The sequence below is a fragment of the Anolis sagrei genome, chromosome 1 (genome assembly GCF_037176765.1).
Source record: "Anolis sagrei isolate rAnoSag1 chromosome 1, rAnoSag1.mat, whole genome shotgun sequence".
Lineage (NCBI taxonomy): Eukaryota > Metazoa > Chordata > Lepidosauria > Squamata > Dactyloidae > Anolis > Anolis sagrei.
The window spans coordinates 28,974,191-28,994,993 of record NC_090021.1 but is presented as its reverse complement, the minus strand read 5'-3'; the positions used below and the strand labels follow the sequence as shown (position 1 = coordinate 28,994,993).

At 39.1% G+C, this 20,803-nt stretch overlaps 2 protein-coding genes across 2 annotated transcripts in view; one reads left to right on the top strand and one right to left on the bottom strand.

Annotated features, from left to right (window-relative positions):
* DYNC2LI1 (dynein cytoplasmic 2 light intermediate chain 1) overlaps positions 1–1,604 on the top strand; it is a 32,138-nt gene extending 30,534 nt beyond the window's left edge. Inside the window, exon 13 of the mRNA XM_060754386.2 lies at positions 801–1,604. Within this exon, the coding sequence (XP_060610369.2) occupies positions 801–863 (63 nt within the window). The 3' untranslated portion in view covers positions 864–1,604. The remainder of the gene's footprint in view (positions 1–800) is intronic.
* Positions 1,605–3,400: 1,796 nt separating this feature from the next.
* Positions 3,401–20,609, bottom strand: ABCG5 (ATP binding cassette subfamily G member 5). Its single transcript, XM_060779491.2, has 13 exons — positions 20,554–20,609; positions 19,680–19,801; positions 18,159–18,295; positions 16,930–17,028; positions 13,830–13,962; positions 11,734–11,873; positions 11,187–11,316; positions 9,388–9,604; positions 9,072–9,277; positions 7,544–7,682; positions 5,744–5,929; positions 4,219–4,331; positions 3,401–3,610 (listed from the first exon to the last, which is right to left on the bottom strand). Exons 1-13 carry the CDS (start codon positions 20,607–20,609, stop codon positions 3,414–3,416), a joined length of 1,875 nt encoding a protein of 624 aa, XP_060635474.2. The 3' UTR covers positions 3,401–3,413.
* Positions 20,610–20,803: the final 194 nt, after the last annotated feature.

Here is a 20,803-nt window from a genome sequence, read left to right as displayed (position 1 = left end):
ACTACTCGTTTTGTGGAAATGTTTTAATGATTGGATTTAGACTTATTCATATGTCAAATTTGTTGTTATACATTCACTCAAACATATGGCATCCTCTGGTCAGGTTTTCTTGACAAGATTTCTTCCAATGTGGTTTATCACTGCCTTATTCTAAGGATGACAAAGAATGACTTCCTAAAGGTCACCTAATGGAAATCATACTCTCTCATCTGGGTGGATATTCAAACCTTGGCCTTCTGGAAATCTAGTGTAACATTAAGCCACTACACCATGCTGGAGCTCCTACATAGAGTGTATATGTGTCTCCCCTTTAATTCCTATGAAATATAGCCTACAGCACTTAGTTTTCTCTGATGGTATCCCATCCAAGTTCTGAACTGGCGGAACTTGTTTACATTAATGTTTTAATAATTGATTTTAACTGTTGTTTTAACTGTAACTGTTTTATAATTTATGTATTGGCATCGAATTGTTGTCTGTTGTGAAGCCCCCCTGAGTCCCCCTTTGGGGGTGAGAAAGACAGGGTACAAATGTGTGAAATAAATAAATAAATAAGTACTAACCAGGGTTGACTCTGCTTAGCTTCTAAGATAGACAGGATCTGTTGACTTTAGGGTATTTAGGTCCCACTATGTAGAATAGACTTACTCAAATCAGTTGGACTTAGAATTAGATTGCTCAGAAATTATCTAGGAATGCAACTATAATATTAAACTGAAAAACAATTTGCAGTTGCTTATGTTTTGAGTTTTAATCTAATTGTTTTTGTTACTATTTCAACATGCGTGTTTTCATTTCAGGAACTAGAACAGTACAAAAAAAATGCCTCTAAAACTTGGAAAGAAATGGACTTTGATTCTTGACTGAGAAACATGTGCCTCAACCAGATTTCAACTTCATTGCTGTGTTTTGTACATTTAAGTTGGTTTGTGTAAGTTTTGTATGTACAGTAAATCTAAATGATTCACCAGAAGTATGTTTATTATTGTTGATAATAAAAGGGAAGTGAATTTGTGAATTTGTGAATCTCAGCAATAGACCTCAGACCTATCATTTAATATCAGACAGGCAGTTTGGGTCTATTTTTTAAAATAATCTTAAGTACATATCTGGGTTTATGGCCAGATCTTCAGTTTCATCTCTGCTAGAATACACATACATGCACATGTTTTCCAAGTATGGAGGTAATATGAAAAAGCAAATCTTTGTTCAAATCCGCTGACTACAGTGTAGTGAATGTCACAGATATTTTTTTTCATTGAGCATTTTGTTCTTTATAAAATGATGATGTCCTATTTTTATCCAGTTAGGACAAACATATCCATATCTTGTCAGCAAACTAAAGTGCACATATTAAATGATACTTCTATTTAGACTATTGGAAAGAATTGCCTTTTTGACTTCTCCTGTGATTATTACTAATATTTGAATTTAAAATGTCCATAGATGTATTTATTTTTCTACACCTTAGCAAAAGTTCAGGAGCAAATAAGAAAATTGTTTATGGATATCTGTACCATTTTAAAATATACTAGACATTGGGGTAAAATAATTAAACATTAATTCCATTTGGTCTTTTAAATAAAGTTTTTATTACAAAGCATGCACAATTTTTCCTCCTTCATTGTGAGACTTAATATTGGTTCCCAACACAGTTTCAATAGAAGAATAAAGTGATGAATATGGTAAGTGAAACATAAGGGCCAAGAAGTGTACTGGGACATTACTGTTGTATAGCTCCTTGTTATGACGGTACTTGTAGTAAAGTATTTACAAACTTGCACAGAAAGATATCCAGTAGCACTTCAAGCAAGCACTACCCATTCACCCACAGTGCAGCAACATTTAGGCACAGCTTCAGACCCAGCATCACAACATTGTTCCAAGGAATGGCTAAGAAACTTCAACAAATACTGTTCTACATTAGTACTATGGCAGAACTTATGTTTCACTGACATTGGACAGAATCTCAGACAAGTATGCTCTTTACTTGGAATGAGGAGACATAATACTTAGTATTATCATGTTTCTTTAAATATGTTTAACCTATTTTGTGTCAAAAGATCTTGGTGGTAGTAAAGGTTTCCCCTTGACATTAAGTCTAGTGGTGCCCAACTCTGGGTGGTGGTGCTCATCTCCACTTCTAAGCCAAAGAGTTGGTGTTGTCCGTAGATGCCTCCAAGGTTATGTGGTCATGACTGCATAGAACACCGTTGCCTTCCCACCAGAGCGGTACCTATTGACTACTCCCATTTGCATGTTTTCGAACTGCTAGGTTGGCAGAAGCTGGAGCTCACCCCGCTCTCCAGATTAGATCCGCCAACCTTTTGGTCAGCAATTTCAGCAGCTCAGTGCCACCAGGGCCTCAAATTAATCTAGGTAAAGGTAAAGGTAGTCCCCTGACATTAAGTCCAGTCATGTCTGACTCTGGGGTGTGGTGCTCATCTCAATTTCTAAGCCGAAGAGCCAGCGTTGTCCGTAGACACCTCCAAGGTCATGTGGCCGGCATGACTACATGGAGCGCTGTTTCCTTCCCGCCTATTGATCTACTCACATTTGCATGTTTTCGAACTGCTAGGTTGGCAGAAGCTAGGGCTGACAGCGGAAGCTCACGCCGATCCCCGGAATCGAACCTGCGACCTTTCGATCAACAAGCTCAGCAGCTCAGTGCTTTAACCCACTGCACCACCGGGGGCTCAAATTAATCTACAACAATTTAAAATATATAACACTTTAAAATGATTATTTGTACAGCATCAAGTGAAGTTTGCACCCCAAACACCTGGGTGAAAGACATGTTTTAAATTGTTGCTGAAATTAAGTCAGAATCATTGCCAATCAGATTTCCAAGACATGCCACAACTGTGGGTGCCACAGAAAGGAAGGCAGTCATGTGTGTCTCTACATAATGTATTATTTCCTCTGCTGGGATACAAAGGAGGACCTTTCCAAGAGTTCTCAGTGCTTGGAAAGTTATTATCAGAATGTGTAAATAGGTGGCAGGCTACTCACAGATGGTTCCAGACTGGGTCCATCAAGGTTTTGGTGACAGATGGACCCAGGAATATTTCCAAGCTACACAATGGTACTTTCAGATGTTTCTCTGGGGCAATTTAAGCTTTCCATCAGTACTATTACGACATAACAAAAATAGTCACTCTAATTTAGCCATAGGTTCTTGCTTTTGAGCATGTATTTCTTGTTGAAAGAGGCACCGTAACATGGAAGTATTCCTAGATCCATCTCTAAGGGGGAAAGTGTTCATTTCAATCTATTTTCACATTCTAAATGAGCAAAGTGCTTAACACAACTTAGCAGAATTGCTTAAAATGCTCCACAAACTCACAGGGATTCATCAGACTCAATGGGATTTTGTTTTTTAGTACATAGGTCCAAGATATTTCTACTGACTTTTATAGCCTCATAATAACTTTATCTCTTATTTTAAAGCTTATAGTTGCTAAAATTATGAGTGCTGGGAGGAAGGCATATAATAGTAAAAAGTCTGTTGTGAATCGAGATGGTCCTCCAGGAAAGTTTTTTTCAACGAACTGACTCCCTTGAGAGAATGAACAGGGAGACACAACTCCAGCAGAAACATTGAAGTGACCTGTGAAAAAAAGGATTTTCAGCAACAGCACTACTACCAAACAGAAGATGTTCTATAACAACATTTTCACCAATTCCTTCAGAAAATCTGGCAATCTGGCCAGGGGCACGAATTTCAGCAAGATTAATTGTATTCTAACTCTTTTCAAAGATTTTTATTCTACTGGTCGTGGTAATTTGAGAACCTTCTTCATTGTTTCCCTGCAATCCCTAACATAGGTGGAAATTGTATGGTCCATGGCTACAATGAAGTCCTTTTGAGAAGGTCGATTGGAGTCCTTGAGGTGCCCAGCAATGTCTTCACAAGCCTTAGCATTCACAATAAATTGCATTCAGGGCACATATGGCTGAATAATGTTGGCCACCATCCTTACAAAGTAAGCGAAAAGCCCACTAAAATGATAGGAAGTGATGGAATGTTACTTCTAGTAATCTAAAATAGCAACTCTGGTAGAATAGTGTAGCCCTTATAGGACAGAGGGGGGTCAAAATATCTTGGTATGGCCATCAGACCATACTTACAGGAATTGCCTCTGTCCTCCTTTTTAGACCTCAAAAGGGTAACGCCAAATGAATATATTTAGGGTTATTTTTGTTTTCGGGACTTACCGCATGTAAATGTTAATCCAGAAAATTCATTCACAACAAGGATCTCACTGGCATACTTTTGGAAGGTAAAATAACTCAGCATTTTAATAGGAGTAGGCATCTCCTCCATGCTCCTTCAAGAAACAAACAAAATTCATGGTCATACCATAACAGTACCTCTCATGTTTAATAACGTTTCAGAGTATAATAATCCACCCAATGTTAAGTGCTTTCAAATCCCATTGATCTCAATAAGATAATTTCAAATAGATTAACTAGGCTGGGGCAGATTTTATAGCTTTGTTTAAAAAACATTGCATATGTATTGTAAACAAAAATAACCACTACCTTTACCTTGTCCCCTCATTCTGGGCTTTGCGGTGCCCCCTGGGCACAAAATGGCAGCGTTTGTTACTTGACCCATGTAGTAACAATAGAGTGATGAAGGGACATGGAGGAGGAGAGAGGAGGGGGAGAGGGGGAACCAGTCCCCCTCTTGTCTCTCCCTTCTCTGATCACCTTAATGCTTCAACAAGCATCACTCCTGGCACTAAACAACAAGCAGCATTGAGAAGCCTCCTTCTGTTTTGCCTTTCTTCAACTGCCCTCCTTCTGCCCTTCCACTCATGGGGTTGCCGCCGCCTGGTAGACACCTCAAAGACCAGAATTGTGGGGCAAGGGTGGTGCCATCCCCTATTCCCAGGTTGCCTGAGCCTGAGGAAAGCAGGATTGTGGTGTAAAGGGCAACAGCCACTTCCTGAATAGGAAGCGGCACAACTGTTTATGCTCGCCCAAAACATGGATTAGATCCAGAGTATCCTGCACCTTTCATTAATGCGGGATTAACCTAAATCAACTCCATGCGTCTTGTAGTTGCCACTGAGCTGATTCATCTCCCCTTTGGGATAAAGGGGCCTCAATCTATTAAAAGATGCTTTAGCAACATTTTTTACTCAAGACATATGACAGATGTATTTGTGACCAGATAATTCTATTTGGGACCATTTCCAAATGGATACTGTCTTCTTATGACCTGAGAAATCTTATATGATCCTATTCCTAGTTTTAGGATTCTTTTGTGACTTCATAAAACTTACAAGTTATCGTAATTTAAAAATTCTGTTCTGCTATCAGAGAAGATGATGAAATAGTTTTGTTTACTGTGTGCACAACAATTTCTGTGTTAGACAAACCAATTTTGTTGAAGTGGGCAGCTCTGTTGCATTTGTATTTTTTCTTAGTTTCAGTTAAATTCTACTATCCCAAAATGAGCTAAATGTGGCATGAGTGGCTTCCTTCCTTCTCACTTCACCCCTTGCAACATGGCAGTGGATAAGCCAGGCTAATAGGGAATGGCTGAGTTCAAAAGTTTCATTTAAACCTAAATGTTTAAAGTCACAGTCCAGCACTCCAACATTCCTTGTTATGGTTTTTTGAGGATCTGTACACTTCTTGACATTTTCCATAGCCTTATTTTCTTTCAAATAGCACTTCCGATGGCATTTTAGTAATATAAACATACATAGTACATTGTGTTTTGCCTTACCTAATAAGTCCACTCCCAGCTAGGACACCTGCTATGTTAAGCAATACTGTTATTCCACTGACCACATTTGGATTTTGAATGATGCCAAGAAAAGTAAGCGCAAGCAGTTCACCAAAGATATGTGGTCCTAAAAGAGCAGCAAAGAAATATCCAAAGCGAGAGACTTCTGGGTATAATCCCGTAGTCCTGTGTGAATAAAAATAGCATTCTTCAAAAAGAGCCTATCTTTCCCCTTCCAAATTAGTCAATGAAATGTCTCTTCGTTGAAAAAAAGTTCAATGTCTCTTCATTGAAATCTATACTATTCAAAAGTAATTGAAATAAAATCAAGGAGAGAGTTAGGGTCAACCTTTTCCCCTTTGTGTGCAAAAGATTCTATACACTAAGACTGTGGTTCTTGACCTTCTTAATGTTGCGACCCCTTAGTACAGCTCCTCATGTGGTGATCCCCAACCATAATTGTTTTTTGTTACTTCATAACTGTAATTTTGCTCTTGTTATGAATCATAGTGTAAATATCTGGTATGAAGAATGTATACTCATTCACTGGACCAAATTTGGCACAAATACCCAATGTTGGTTGAAGATAGAGAAGTAACGGAGGGAAATGGCAGCATGGCCAAATTTTAATATTGGTGGGCATTGGAGGGAGATTGATTTTGTCATTTGGGAATTGTAGTTGCTGGGATTTATAGTTCACCTACAATCAAAGAGTATTCTGAACTCCACCAATGATGGAATTGAACCAAATTTGGCACACAGAACTCCCATGAACAACAGAAAATACTGGAAGGGTTTGGTGGGAATGGACATTGAGTTTTGGAATTGTAGTTCACCTACATCCAGAGAGCACTGTGGACTCAAACAATGATAGATCTGGACCAAACGTGGCATGAATACTCAATTGCTAAATTGCAGTTGCTGGGATTTAGAGTTCACCTACAATCAAAGAGCATTCTGAACCCCACCAACGATAGAATTGGGCCAAACTTGCCACACAGAACCCCAATGACAAACAGCAAATACTGTGTTTTTCTGATGTTCTTTGGTTACCCCTCCGACACCCTCTCATGACCACCCCAGGGGTCCCGACCCCCAGGTTGGGAAACGTTTCACTAAGATGATTTCACATAGGTGCCACATTAATAATAATAATAATAATAATAACAATCATACTTTATTTATATCCCGCACCTATCTCTGTACATCCAAAACAAGTAGTGTTGTCTTACTGAGTATGCACACATCAGTTCATACTTCACAGTAATGTAAGATTAATTCAGTGAAAGTCACATTGATGACAATGCAGTGATCAATAGGAGGCAACATGGGTTTATCAAGAACAAATCCTGCCAAACAATCTTACAACTTCTTTTGACCAGGTCACTAGTTTAGTAGATACTTTATACATGACAATACTGTCACCTGGAAACCTAATTGGTTGAAAAACCATACTCAGAGTAGTGATCAATGGCTAAACTTCAACCTGGAAGGAGGTCTCAAGGATCTGTCCTAGACTATTAGTCTTCAACATTTTTATCAATGGCTACAATTATGGGTTGAAGGAAATGTGCAGCTGACACCAGTGTGTGTGTGTTTGGGGTTGGGGGTGGGGGGTGGGGGTAGTTGGACATCTCCTTGTTGGGGATGCTGGAGATCCTGCATTGAGCAGGAAGTTGAACAAGATGAACATTGACTCCATGATTTTTATGAAAAACAGTGGTATCAATGGAATATGCTTGCAATGTCTAAGCAGAAACATTTACCCAGCTGAGAAGGCACCCTTACCGTTGTACCTACCAATATATAAAGACACAATAAAGCGCAACACCAATGACACTAAAGGGCAGGAAATGCACAATATAGGCAAGCAACATTTGCCACTTCTGATATAAACCATCTTTACTTTCTTGGTCTCCAACAGCCCGTAAAGCTGGAACTGAAAGGTATGCAAAGGAGAAACAACTATAGTGAACCAAAGCATAAACAGGTAGATTTGCAACAAAAAAACTTTGCACCTATACTCCTGTTGTATAATGTATAGATAAACTACTGTCTTACAGATAGTGTTAGAATACAATAGTTGTCAGGCCTAGCCTGTACACTCAGTGGTGAGGAATGCTGGGAATTGTAGTCCAACTCCATGTTTGCTTTGTATTATATTTTCTCCTATTATGTTCATTATGCAGGTTGATATCTGATAGATATCTCTGAACATGTCATGCAAGGTATTTGCACCCATGTTAAGAAAAGGAGTATAGTAGTAGTAGTAGTAGTAGTACCCTGCTTTTCTCTCAGGATTGAGACCCAAAGCAGCTCACAACTTTAAAAGCTACACAATTAATCTCTCCCTTTGCAATCCTGATTTTAGATGATCCAAAATTGAATTTAGTTCCACTTTGTAAGCAGAATGTAGACATATTTACTAAGAGGTGTACTGAGAGGGAGGAAAACATGCTATGCTCTCATATGTTTAGCAAAAAAATATTCTGTGTTAAAATATTAATTTTCTTTTTAGAAGAATCTATGGTTTACCTCCTTGATTTTCTCAGTGTTAGGAAAGTATGGGATAGTTAAAATGGATCACAATATCATATAGATGGCTCCCTTATAGAATATTGTCTATGAGCCACAGTAATTCCATAATACATACTAACTTTCTTATATGTTTTTCTTCAAAATTACAATATGTGCATCAAGACTGTGGTACGTACAGACAACCCAGTAACTATTTTCCTTGGCAGTAGCTAGGTGTCATTATTATCAATGTCTACAATAGTTTTGAGCAGAACTGGCTACAAGATTTAATAGTTTTTCCATACTATGTTTTCATTGGGATCATAGCTAATGGAGTGGGGATGGGGACAATTGCTACCTCCTTATGTTGTGCTCCAGATCCTACTAACACAAAAACAGAGTTGCTTGTATATTGTAAGGAGAAAGCCTCCTCACATTCATACTCCAACATGTATGCTTCCAAATTAAAGCCATACATTTCAATACTACTGTGGTTAATCTCATGGTTCCCAAACTTTGTTCCTTCAGATGTTTGGACTTCAACCCACAGAAGTCCCAACTAGCTGGGTCAACAGTCAGGCATTCAGGACACTGAAATCCAAAACATCTGAAAAACTATAGTTGGAGGAGCCCTAAGTTAGACTATATCCACTGAAGAACTTGATGACTAGTGAATCAAGACATAGGTAAATCCCATTGATTCATTGGTTCTAGTCTAACAAATAGTAAGATTTATCATCTCAGGGTAAAGGTACGTGGAATCATGTCCTACATGTCTATAGCTGTTGCTAATGAAATAGACAAGACTTACATAGGGCCAGTGCATTGAGTATTCCTGTAAATGGTAGAGCGGCCACACACTGGTAAATGAGTCCTATACGGTCTTGCACACCTCCTTTAAGAAAATCATTGTTCAGCCTCAGAAGGAAGAATGCCACAAAGAGGCCAAATAAGACATTTTGAGAAATCCGCATTATTATGCCAACCTTATCTCTGGATAAATTTCTCGTTGTCCTCCTGAATGGGAAGAATACAATATTAGAAATTCAGGGCAAGTTCATTCTCACTTCAAGAGGGATGAGAGACTTTACATGCTGAAACCATGTTCTCCTTAAGACAGGGCTCACCTTAAGAGGATGCATAATTTACAAAGCACACTGGGAGAGTCTTCGCATTTAAATGGAACTGGTGGCAGCTCCTTCGCATTGCATTTTGCTTCTTCAATGGCCTCCAGAGTTGTGCAAAAAATCTCTGAATTCTTATAGGCAGAAGAAATGTTTTGAACTCTGCTGTAGGTTTCAAGTTCACGCTCCTTGCTTTGAGTGTCTACGGATGTTAGATCCACTGTGGAGATTTATCACACAAGATTGTATCAATTCATTTCACATTGTGCTTTCATCATAGCCCAATCCATAGAAACCTAGGGTTGGAATTCTGCCCTTGGCTCATTTTCCTTTACTGGTGCATCACTGCTTTATTTCAACCTGGCAGATAGGATTTTGGCCCAGGAACTTTGTTTTATAAAGAGTAAGATGTGAGAATAAAGTCACAGACCAGTTGACCAGGGACCACTCTCCAATATCGAGGAGGCAATGCCCTCATTTCAACTTCTCCCATCCCCTTCTAATCATATAGTTGTTTGCTCTTTTCTCCTCCAGATAAAAGATAGTTGTAGGCGAATCCTATTGCACTGTGAGGCCTGGAGAATACAATGCAATATGATCCTTGCTTCCATAGGACAGTGGTTCCCAACCTTTTTTTGACCAAGGACCATCTGACCTTTTCCAATATTACTACCCAAAAGGTTATGAATAAGTTTTTTGTCAACTTAGATTCAGTTTGGTTTTTTGGGATGCTGATTAAGAAAATTGCATTGGATAGACCACATCAGCTCTAATTTCTGATACAGAACATATGCCATCCAGTAGTTGTAATCTGCTTGCCACAGAAAACCATATGTAATAATCTAGAACTGATGTGGTAGTACTAATCTTTTGTGAGTAGTCAGCCTCTCCCCTCCCAACATCCCTGTTGACTTGGCACTATAAGAGGGTTTAATGAGACCAGTCACTCTCATTGCTGCATGGTTTCAAGGCAACGGTGTCGTAATGGTGAGGCTGTGGACCATAATTTTGTTCTTGTGGACCACTGGTGGTCCACGGACCACAAATTGGGAACCACTGCTATACACATAGCTTGAAGGTAATTTTATGAGAGAATAATGTAAATACTTTGTTCATGAAACAAAGTTTGTATTCATTGACCCATCAGAAAGCAAAGGTGTCACTACTTCTGACACTGCCATGCAGACATTTAGGAGCATTTGGGATACTCAACCTGTACATATAATCAAAAAAATAAGAGTATGAAACTAAATCAAAGTAAAATTCCAAATAGTTTGAAAAAACAAGGATTTTAAAGTTGGAATTTAAAAATGATTGCTGGTATCCTGTTATACCCTAAAGTTATAAATGAGTACATGTTTCATATTCAATTATACTATGAAATTTCTTCATCATTGCAAATGTACGCACACCTCAATTGATCAACATTTTCCTGTGTGCAATCACATTATAGTTGAATATCTCACACAATGATATAATTAATTCCTCATGAAAAGAGTAGAAATGGATGGAAATAGTTTACAAACATGGGAAAAATACAGCAATATTTCTAAAATAATCTGATATATTGCTTACAAAAAAACCTTTGTTAGCTCCTAAAATCAGAAGTTTGTTAGTTGTTGCTTGCTTTATTTCTATGTCCAAGGAACATGTACTCTTTTAAACTATATCTTAGGTTTTTGCAGATTTGAAGAAATTGTTATGCTGTGTCATGAAAAGACTCCCAGATCACGATGAAGGGTACTTCTGCCCCATTCCAAGTCCTTCCAACAAGTTTCTAGACTCAGTTTAGAAAGACTTACCATAAAAATCAAAAGGGCTGGAGTGTTCAGGGCACGTGTAGCTATGGCCACTAAAAAAACTGATCATTTCAGATGGACCTCCGCAGAAAACCAGTTCTCCAAAACTCATGATGCAGATTTTATCAAATACCTTGGTAGGAAACAAATACAGGATCCATTGGTTTTGAAATACTTCTAATAAAAATAGATTAAAACCAGTGTAAACACCTTAAAGCCATGTACATGGAAAGTTTTGTGTTAAATCAATTTCGTCTCCAAAGCTCAAGTTAACATTTTATGTACCAAAATGATACACCATTTGTGCCAAATGGATCTCCAATGGGAGAGAATTCCATAACTGGGATGCCACAACAAAGAAGGCTTCCTCATGCTCGCTCGCCATTGTATTGCCTAAACTGATGCAACACAGAGGAGGGGCCCTCTAGCTCACCTGGAGCAAGTGAATATACAAATGATACTCCTTTAAGTACTGAAGTTCCAAGCCATTTGGATTCTGACTGGAAGCATATTAGGCAATATGCTGAGCAACAGCTTTGATGCCCCTTACCTGAAAAAGTTCTGACCGTGGTTGATGGATTGTAATGATCACTATTCTCCCCTTGTGAGCAAGTTCTGAAAGCATCCAGACAATCTGATTGGCTGTCATGCAGTCCAGACCAGTGGTGGGTTCATCTAGCAACATAACCTCTGTGGAAATAACAATAGTGCTTGATGGCTCATATAAGAGACTGTATGATGAAACAACAGATTACTTCAACAAAAGTGAGGTTCTTCACAGAAACAGCAAGAGTGAAGAGCCAAGGGCTGGCAGAGCACACAACATGTCCCTCCTGAACATGCTGCCATTTCACTCCTTGACTTCTCTTATCTTTAACCAACATTGAGCCGAATAATAAAATCTGTAATAAAACCACCTTGAGTCACCAACTGGCTTAGAAAGGTGGTATACAAATAGAGTAAATAAATAAATAAATAAATAAATAAATAATATAAAACTATGAATTATGAAAGCCTTCAGTAGAAATAGGCTTACATTATTGTTTATGGGGAGTCGACTAACAAAGGATGACAACCAATAGGTAGAGAACTGCAAGGCAAGGGTGGGGGTTATAGTTGTTTAAATGTGGTTCATTTACCCCACTGATTTTTCTTTTTGGCAAGAAATGGTACCCACAGAACTGTCTCCGAGTTCTACATTGGTGATTTTCCTTCCAGCTTTCTTCATTGTCCAGTTTTCATAACCATACATTGAAACTAGGACTTTAATGGCACAGATAATCCTGACTTTTGTATTCAATGACATATTTTTAAACTTGCCTAGTTCCTTCATAGCTGTCCTTCCAAGTCCTAGTCCTCTTCTTATACCCTTTACTACAGTTTTGATTCTGTAATAACTAAGGTATGAGAAACCTTGAACTATTTCACTGTCTGCTTTAAAGTTATATACATTATTTTTGTTTTCTTTGTTTTTGTCCTTTCCTTTATTGACTTTCTTCATTAGTGAGCACTTTCCTACTGTCAATATCTCCTGGTCCTGGCCACATTCTATGAATGCTGGAACACATATATACCCCATTCCAAGCATCCACAGGACACTATGTTGAATCACACTGCTATTTGAAACCAGGCTGGCCCAAGACATTTTGCTACAAGAGGTAGGGGTAGCAATTGGTAGCTCATATTCACTCAAGTTATTCACCCAAAGACTTATTGTCACTTGGGATAGATTAGCGGTTCTCAACCTATGTGTCCCCAGATGTTTTGGCCTTCAACTCCCAGAAATCCTAGGAGTTGTAGGCCAAAACACCTGGGGTCCCACAAGTTGAGAACCACTGGGATAGACAATCCCATAAACACCTCTTCCTAACTCTGGCGCTTTAAAAACATCAAGATGAATTGGGAGCCATTTGATGCATGCTACCCAGTGTCTATGACTTTCAACATAATGGGAAGATGAGCCATATTGGGAAGTAATCCACATAGGTTAGTCACAAGAGTGAAAAATCCACAAAAATTGGTCATGGCCATGTGGAAATAGATCTTGGGAAATACACTTTTTGGGCACCAACTCTCAGATCCTCCTTGGAAAATAAACTTTTTGGACTACAACTCCCAGGTCCCTCTAGTTTGCATGTTGACTGGCTATGGGTGGGATTCTGGAGCAGACATTTTAAAAATGAAAACAATTCCAAGACTTGGTACAATTACAATGGTATATTTGAACAGGGCCAAAGGACTCATCTAGCTCAACCAAGACCTCACCTTCTCTGGAGACTTTTGACAGGATTATTGAATGGGTAGCTTCTGAGATAGCGACTCAGGCAGTCTGCCCAAATTATCCCTAGGACTGGATCATGATTGTAAGTAATTTGTCTAAACCGAGGCTTAGTCATTGCAAATCCCATCAGCATCCAAACTGAGATTGCAGCTCATTCTGTGCTCAATCTCTGGCAGGTAGGGGAGGGCATGTTGGACTCCCCTGAAGTTTAATGAGCATCCTTAGATTGAGACTCTGTGACAGATGAAAAGTTCTATTAAAAACGTTGGTGAGAGGTGGGTGGTAGGTGTGCGTACCAAGTGACAGTCTAATCAAAAAGGACAGGAGTATTTGTTTTGTGCTGAAAAGCTCTGTGCCGTACTCACTGGGATCTTGTAATAGCTGTGCTGCGATTGAAACACGACGTCTTTCCCCATCAGAAATTCCCCGAAAAATACGGCTTCCAATTACACTGTTAGCAACATGACTGAGACTCAGCTCAGCCATAACAGCATCAACCTGTAAAAACAAGGACCATTCAGGAAGAACCGGAGGTAAAGATTGTCTGCCCAGCTGCTGCTTGAGCATCCATTAAGGTTGCCATTCTTCTTCTTTTTAAGCCACACAAAACATTACTCTGAATAATGGAGGGGGAAAAAACAGGCTGGAAAAATGAGTCTTTAAAATACAAAGGTAACATCACACAAAATGATATGGTTTCCAGATTTTTTACCATTTTGGTCACCCTCATTGGACATGTTCCAGCTTGTCAATATCTTTCTTTGAATGGTGGTGCCCAGAATTGGACACGGTTTTCCAAGTAAAGTCTGACCAAATATAGAATAACTATTATTTTCCTCAGTCTAGTCAAGACGTCCTCCATTTGGATATCTGCTCAGGCTGAGTCTGGTACAAAGACAAAAGAACTATAAGTAGAGAGAGGGTAGACCCTTAAATTTGTCCTTTAAAATCTGGTACCTTGACAGCTGGCTGCAGAAATATACAACAGATTAGATCTTCCCAACTGTTTTAATTACTGTAATTATTTCTAAATTGGTATCTCTACCATTTAAATTAGCACTTATATGTAAACCTTTATCCATTCATTCCTTTTTGGAATGGGGCAATGTGTAACTCACCATCGTAGACCAAATTGAAGGTTTTTTTTTCATGTCAGGAGCTACTTGAGAAACTGCAAGTAGCTTCTGGTGTGAGAGAATTGGCCGTCTGCAAGGATGTTGCCCAGGGACACACGGATATTTTGATGTTTTACCATCCTTGTGAGAGGCTTCTCTCATGTCCCCACATGGGGAGCTGGAGCGGACAGAGGGATCTCATCCGTACTCTCCTCGGATTAAAACCTGCGACCTGTTGGTCTTCAGTCCTCCGGCACAAGGGTTTAACCCATTGCACTTCAAACTGAGTGTAGTATGGCCATTTTTCTTAGAAAAAGGGGTCACTAGTTATTCATGTGAAAGTTTCCGAAGTTTTAGAGCTTTCAACAGTACAGAAGGCCCGTTCCAACTTGATAACTGTGGAAATGTGATTGTTATACAGTACATCTGGAAACACTTGAAAATTTGCCTTTCTTGCTTATAGCCAAGAATGCATTTAGGTGTGGTCTGAATCAATCCCTCAGATGGGAGCAATGGCAAGCCTGTTGCAGAAACACTTTGTTGTGAAACCAGAAGCAAAAGGCTGCTTTGCCAATGGACAGTGAACTACATGTACATTTTAACAAGTTTTAAGAAGCTGTTGTGCCAGCTTCAAGTGTGAGTCAAGAAGGCACATCTGTAATGTGCTAAAAATATTATTTTAAAGACCCACTAGGATGTGAACTAATACTTTTGTATAGCTGCCATCTGGAAACAGTTGGTAAGACACTCCTTTTCCATTATAAAAAGGTCTCCAACCAGAACCTGAATGGAACAGTCAAGTCCAGGTACTAAACCACATTAGAGAAGCCAGAGAGAGAGATACCACGTGTCACCTCTCCATTGGAATATATTGTTAAGGGTGACTAGCATGCCAAGTTATCTGGAAACCAAACCCTGTGAGAAACGGTGGAGGAAATTGATTATGTTTCACCTGGAAAGAACACAACAGAGGGAATATGAAATATCCCAAAAGGCTGTCAAGTGGAAGATGGAATAAATTTATTTTCTCTTACTCCAAGGAATAGGACCCAAATCAAGGAATTCAAACTAATTCTTTTGAATCTATCTGTGGGTGAGGTTACAGCAACTTGAATAACTCTTTCCAAGTTCAGATTTAACCCAGAGTAGATTCATCACCGTGACATGGCAGTTGCTACTGCCACCACATCTGAGTTATGACAAAGCTTAAGGCTACAACTTTCATCCTGATGAGCTCAGACATATGCTGACTGTGGTCCACTTTGGTTGTCAATCCTGACTTATGGCAATGCTAAGGCCCACCCAACCCTAAGGCTCACCCAGGGGGTTTGCATGCTTCAATGTAGAATCTAGCCCTGGTTCCAGAGCAGTAGTCCAAAGCTCAAACCTCTATACTATGCTGCTTGGTTTCAATCAATTGCATTGCTATGGATTTGGCTGGTTGTTTTTTGTTGCTCCTAATGGATCAAAATGTCCCTTTGATCCATCCGAGCTATGTGAAAGAGTGGAGATTTTAAAGTTGTAGTTTTCCACTAAATCATTTTAATTAAAGTTTGGTTCAGGTCCAAGCTACTTAACTAACTGCATCTCTGCATATAAACCTACACGGACACTGCAGTCATCGGAGGGGGGCCTGTTCTCGGTCCCACTCCTGACTCAAACATGGTTGGTGGGAATGAGAGAGGGGGCCTTCTCTGTGTCTGTGCCCTCCCTCGGGAACTCCCTTCCTCCAGAACTAAGAACAGCTCCCTCACTCCTCTCCTTCAAGAAGCAATTAAAAACACATGTCTCCTTCAAGAAGCAATTAACACATGTCTGTATACAGGCCCTCGTAGAGGAGGATGATCAGCTTTTATTAATGTCTTATGCTTCTATTATACTTGTTGAGGCTGACTGAGAATATATTGCCCTAACAGAGTCATGTTATTATTTTTCACTTTTCATGTTGATTTTATTATTTCACTAAGTTACTTATGAAACCTATTATTTGTTTTAACAATTACTGTGTTATTTGTGAATTTTAATTGTTTGTTTTAATTGTTCTTTTACTACTTATTTATCTATATTTTGTTTTGTAAGCCGCCCTTCGTCTCTTCGGGGAGAGGGGGCAGGTTATAAAGTTGCTGCTGCTGCTGCTGTTGTTGTTGTTATTATTATTATTAGAGTATCTTGCAGACATTTAATAGTACATACCTTCTTTTAACAGCGCTCCATGCAGTCATGCTGGCCACATGACCTTGGAGGTGTCTACGGACAACGCTGGCTCTTTGGCTTAGCAATGGGGATGAACACCACACCCCAGAGTCAGACACGACTGGACTTAATGTCAGGGGAAAACCTTTTAACCTACCTTCTTTTTAATGAATTCACGAGAGTGCTTCTGGAGTGCTAGCAAAGCAGTGTAAGTCAAACATTCTTCTATGGTGAGGTAGCTCAATAAGGTTTCATTCTGAAACAGAGAGTATGCAAAAAGGCAGCAGCGTTACATTCTACAGTAATAACCACCCAAACATACACAGGCAGTCCCTGAGTTACAATCATTTAATTTACAAATGAATCATAGTTAATAAAGGAGGTGAGACCACAGGAAGTGTGAGAAATCTATCGCTCGAAAGGGAAATCCACTCCTGAAAGTAATCTTGTGGAAAAGGTGTCTCCACTGATGCTTTATTTCAAATCCTTGTTTCCATAACAGGCCATTTTTTTTCAAAATTCAGTGATCACAGGTACAGAAAGTGAGGTGAAATCCTCTAAACAGGGGCACAGACAGCAAAACATGTGTTTTCATTTATACATTTCTGTGCACAATTAACCCTAAAAAGATTAAACACTCCCCTCCCATTTCTCATTCAGAAAATTCTTATTGTCAAATTCTGAAAAAAGTAAAAATGTGGCACAGCTGGCTGGGAGTCAGCTGCATTAAGATCGCTACTGACCGAAAGGTCATGAGGTCGAAGTCAGCTCGGGTCAGAGTGAGCTTATGACCAATTTGTGTTGCTTTTTGTCAACCTTTACAGCCAGAAAGACAGTTGCATCTGTCAAGTAGGACATTTAGGTACCACTTATGTGGGGAGACTAATTTAACTAATTTACGAGGCTCTAAAGATCTCCAGCAAATATGCAAAGAATGAGGAAGTACTTCATCAATGTCACAAATGGACGGTGAAGTAACAGCTCCCCCGGTGGCCAGAATACCCTCATGAAAAGCTGGATTGTTAAATAGCCTCTGAGTGTCTGTCTATATATGTTGTGTGTCTATGGCATTGAAAGTTTGCCATGTATATGTACATTGTAATCTGCCCTGAGTTGCCTGCAGGGTGAGAAGGGCAGAATATAAATACTATAAATAAATAAATAAATAAATAAATAAATAAATAAATAAATAAATAAAACTGCATTCAAGTTCATATACTGATATATTTTGAAACTGTGGTATTAATACATTTGAATCAAAGTGCAAGCTGAATAAATTTCTCTTCCATCCTGAGGCTATCATCAATCATCTGTGACAGACAACTACAAAACTGCACATGTAAATAATACCAAAAAAAGCAAAAGCAAAATCAAAATCCAACCAACCTGGAGAACATAAGAAAAACAGTTCCGAAATTGCTCCTGTCTCAGCTCACGTCCATTGACATATACCTGACCAAGAAAGTTTGTCTTATGGTTCAGTCTTCCTGCCATGGCATCCAACAGTGTTGTTTTTCCAGATCCTAATACACATTGGGAAATTTTATATAGTGATATACCGAGTTCACAATAATAATAAAGAAAACAGCCACCAATTGCTTAAGGCTTATCATGCTCCACAGGACTGTCAGCATTTGAGCCACGCTTTGTTAGCTGCACTTTTAACAGCAGTTGGAGTTGCAGCACATGGCAGGTGCTAAAACATTTAAATACATACTGTGAAATGGTTTGCCTGCTGATTTCTGCAGTTTAAATCTCTGTTGAAGGCAAAGGAACCTGCAGTGCTTTTTTCTCCTAACTGGACAATTGGCATCCATGCAATCAGTTAACTTGTGAAAAATCCACACTTCGTAAGAAGCGCCAGTCCAGCTGTCATATGTTTCTATAGTTATAGTTACATCTCAAGTAAGTGGCACCTATAGAAATGACTATATTTCTAGAGGTGCCACTTATTTTGCCAAAGCTAAATTAGTATATTTTTGTGACCTTGTTGACAATGAGAGCACATCAAGTATATTACAGTCTTGAGCCTCAATCCAGTTCTTAAGACTTTATCACACCAGCCTGTTGTAGGGCAAAGGAGGAAAATCATGTCCACTCACTCAAGAAAGGATATTGAAAGCTATTAGTGAGTATTTCCCATCAATGTAAAGGTGTGCTCTGCCAACAATTTAACTCCAGAGAGACAACAGGAGAACCCCAGTGTCTTGTAATAAGTATGGACTACAAGTATTATTATCCTATTGTAATTGTAATTTACCACCTCATGATAGTCTATAATTCCAATTATAATTGCTCTACAAAGATTCAGTGAGAATTTTGTAAGTCCACACCTATAAAAGTTTCAATTATTCAGTGAATTTGGAACTGAGAAAAGAACATAGGCTTTGTCTACAACTGTTAGTTGAAGTCAGTATCAAATGTGAACCTGATTAAGATTTTGATGGAAAATCACTAAGAGCAAATACCAGGAATCTTCAAATAGGAACAATTTCCGCTTGAAAATCCATCACACCAGTGGTGTCAGTCAGAGTCAGCAATACTGGCTACATGGCCCAGTTATATGAGTCTCACTCATACCTTTCAACTGGGACAACTGGGAGGTTTAGAAGCTTCATCCGCTTCAAAGAGCTAAAGGTAGACTGTTAACTGAAGTGGTTCCAGGGACCATACAACTTTCTTGTTTGAACAGTTCCACAGATTGCTGGTCCATTTCTCATTGGAATATATAGAGTCGCCATAAATTTTCCTCACCTCTGCCCAGTGTTGGAGATCTCATGCTGGTAAGCTAAGGGCTATGGATCCTTCTATGGGATCTCCTTGACGATATTCAAAACAACCATAGGATCCACAGAATTGCACTATAACTTAATTTTCTATGCAGAAATATAGAGATACACTACTTACCAGAATTCCCCAAGATACCCATGAGCTGACCACTTTCAATATGAAATGAAACATCTTGGAGAATCTGTCTGTTCCACTTCTTACTGTATGATGGAATATTCCACCAAGGACCCACACGTTCCCTTTAGGAGGCAAAATAAAAATGTGATACATGGAATTGGCAAGAATGTATTATTAGGTGCCTTCAGATGGGTTATCTTGGCAGCATTTCGCCAGAAGGAGTGTGCCATGCCGTTCTCTGAAGTTCACAAAGTATAACTATGGCCCCTTCCACACAGCTGAATGAAATCCCACATTCTCTGCTTTGAACTGGAATCTATGGTAGAGTAGACTCAAATAACCCAGTTCAAAGCAGATATTGTGGGATTTTCTGCCTTGATATTCTGGGTTATATGGCTGTGTGGAAGGGCCCTGAGATAGATCTCCAAGGCTGAACAGGTATTTGAATCCTAGTCTTCCAACACCCAACTGTTACACCACACCTTGCTATTGCCACATTATTCTTACCATCATCAATCAACCAACCAACCAACCAACCAACCAACCAAACAATCATTCAATCAATCGGTCATTATAGGATATAATCAGAAGTCAAGATCATTAAAAAAGCAGAGAAATAATTCAGCTCTAATATAGGGCCCTTCCACACAGCCCTATATCCCAGAATATCAAGGCAGAAAACCCCACAATATCTGTTTTGAACTGGGTTATCTGAGTCTACACTCAGATAATGTGGGATTTTCTGCTTTGATATTTTGGGATATAGGGCTGTGTGGAAGGGCCCCTACTCATTATTCCAGGTTGTGTAGATTAAGTCAACGCAAAATTTTAAAAAAATGAAATTCCTCAAAGATCTCCCTTCCACTTTACTTACCTGACAGCATAAGAGACGTTCAAAACACTGAGACAGTTGTTTGGTGTTACAGCCATCTGGCCGTGTTCTCCTAGTGAGCTTGAGTTATTCTTTGGCAACTTGATGCAGGCAATATAGATGGGTTTTCCAATGATTTCTCTGCCTCTGCTACACTAAGCACTGTAGATTAACTCTCAACAGCTCTTTAAGTATATGTATAAAAATAATCCTCTGCAATTGTGTGGTTGTATCTTACTTTCAAAAATGAGGT

What these genes read in the sequence shown, in the direction of transcription:
- ABCG5 (XM_060779491.2), bottom strand. Translation starts at nt 20,609, where the DNA reads ATGGCTGTAACACCAAACAACTGTCTCAGTGTTTTGAACGTCTCTTAT. An exon ending in GTTTTTCTTATGTTCTCCAG is followed by an intron (nt 17,029 to 18,158) that starts GTTGGTTGGATT and finishes TCTCTGTTTCAG; the next exon opens with AATGAAACCTTATTGAGCTA. An exon ending in CACGGTCAGAACTTTTTCAG is followed by an intron (nt 11,317 to 11,733) that starts GTAAGGGGCATC and finishes TTTCCTACCAAG; the next exon opens with GTATTTGATAAAATCTGCAT.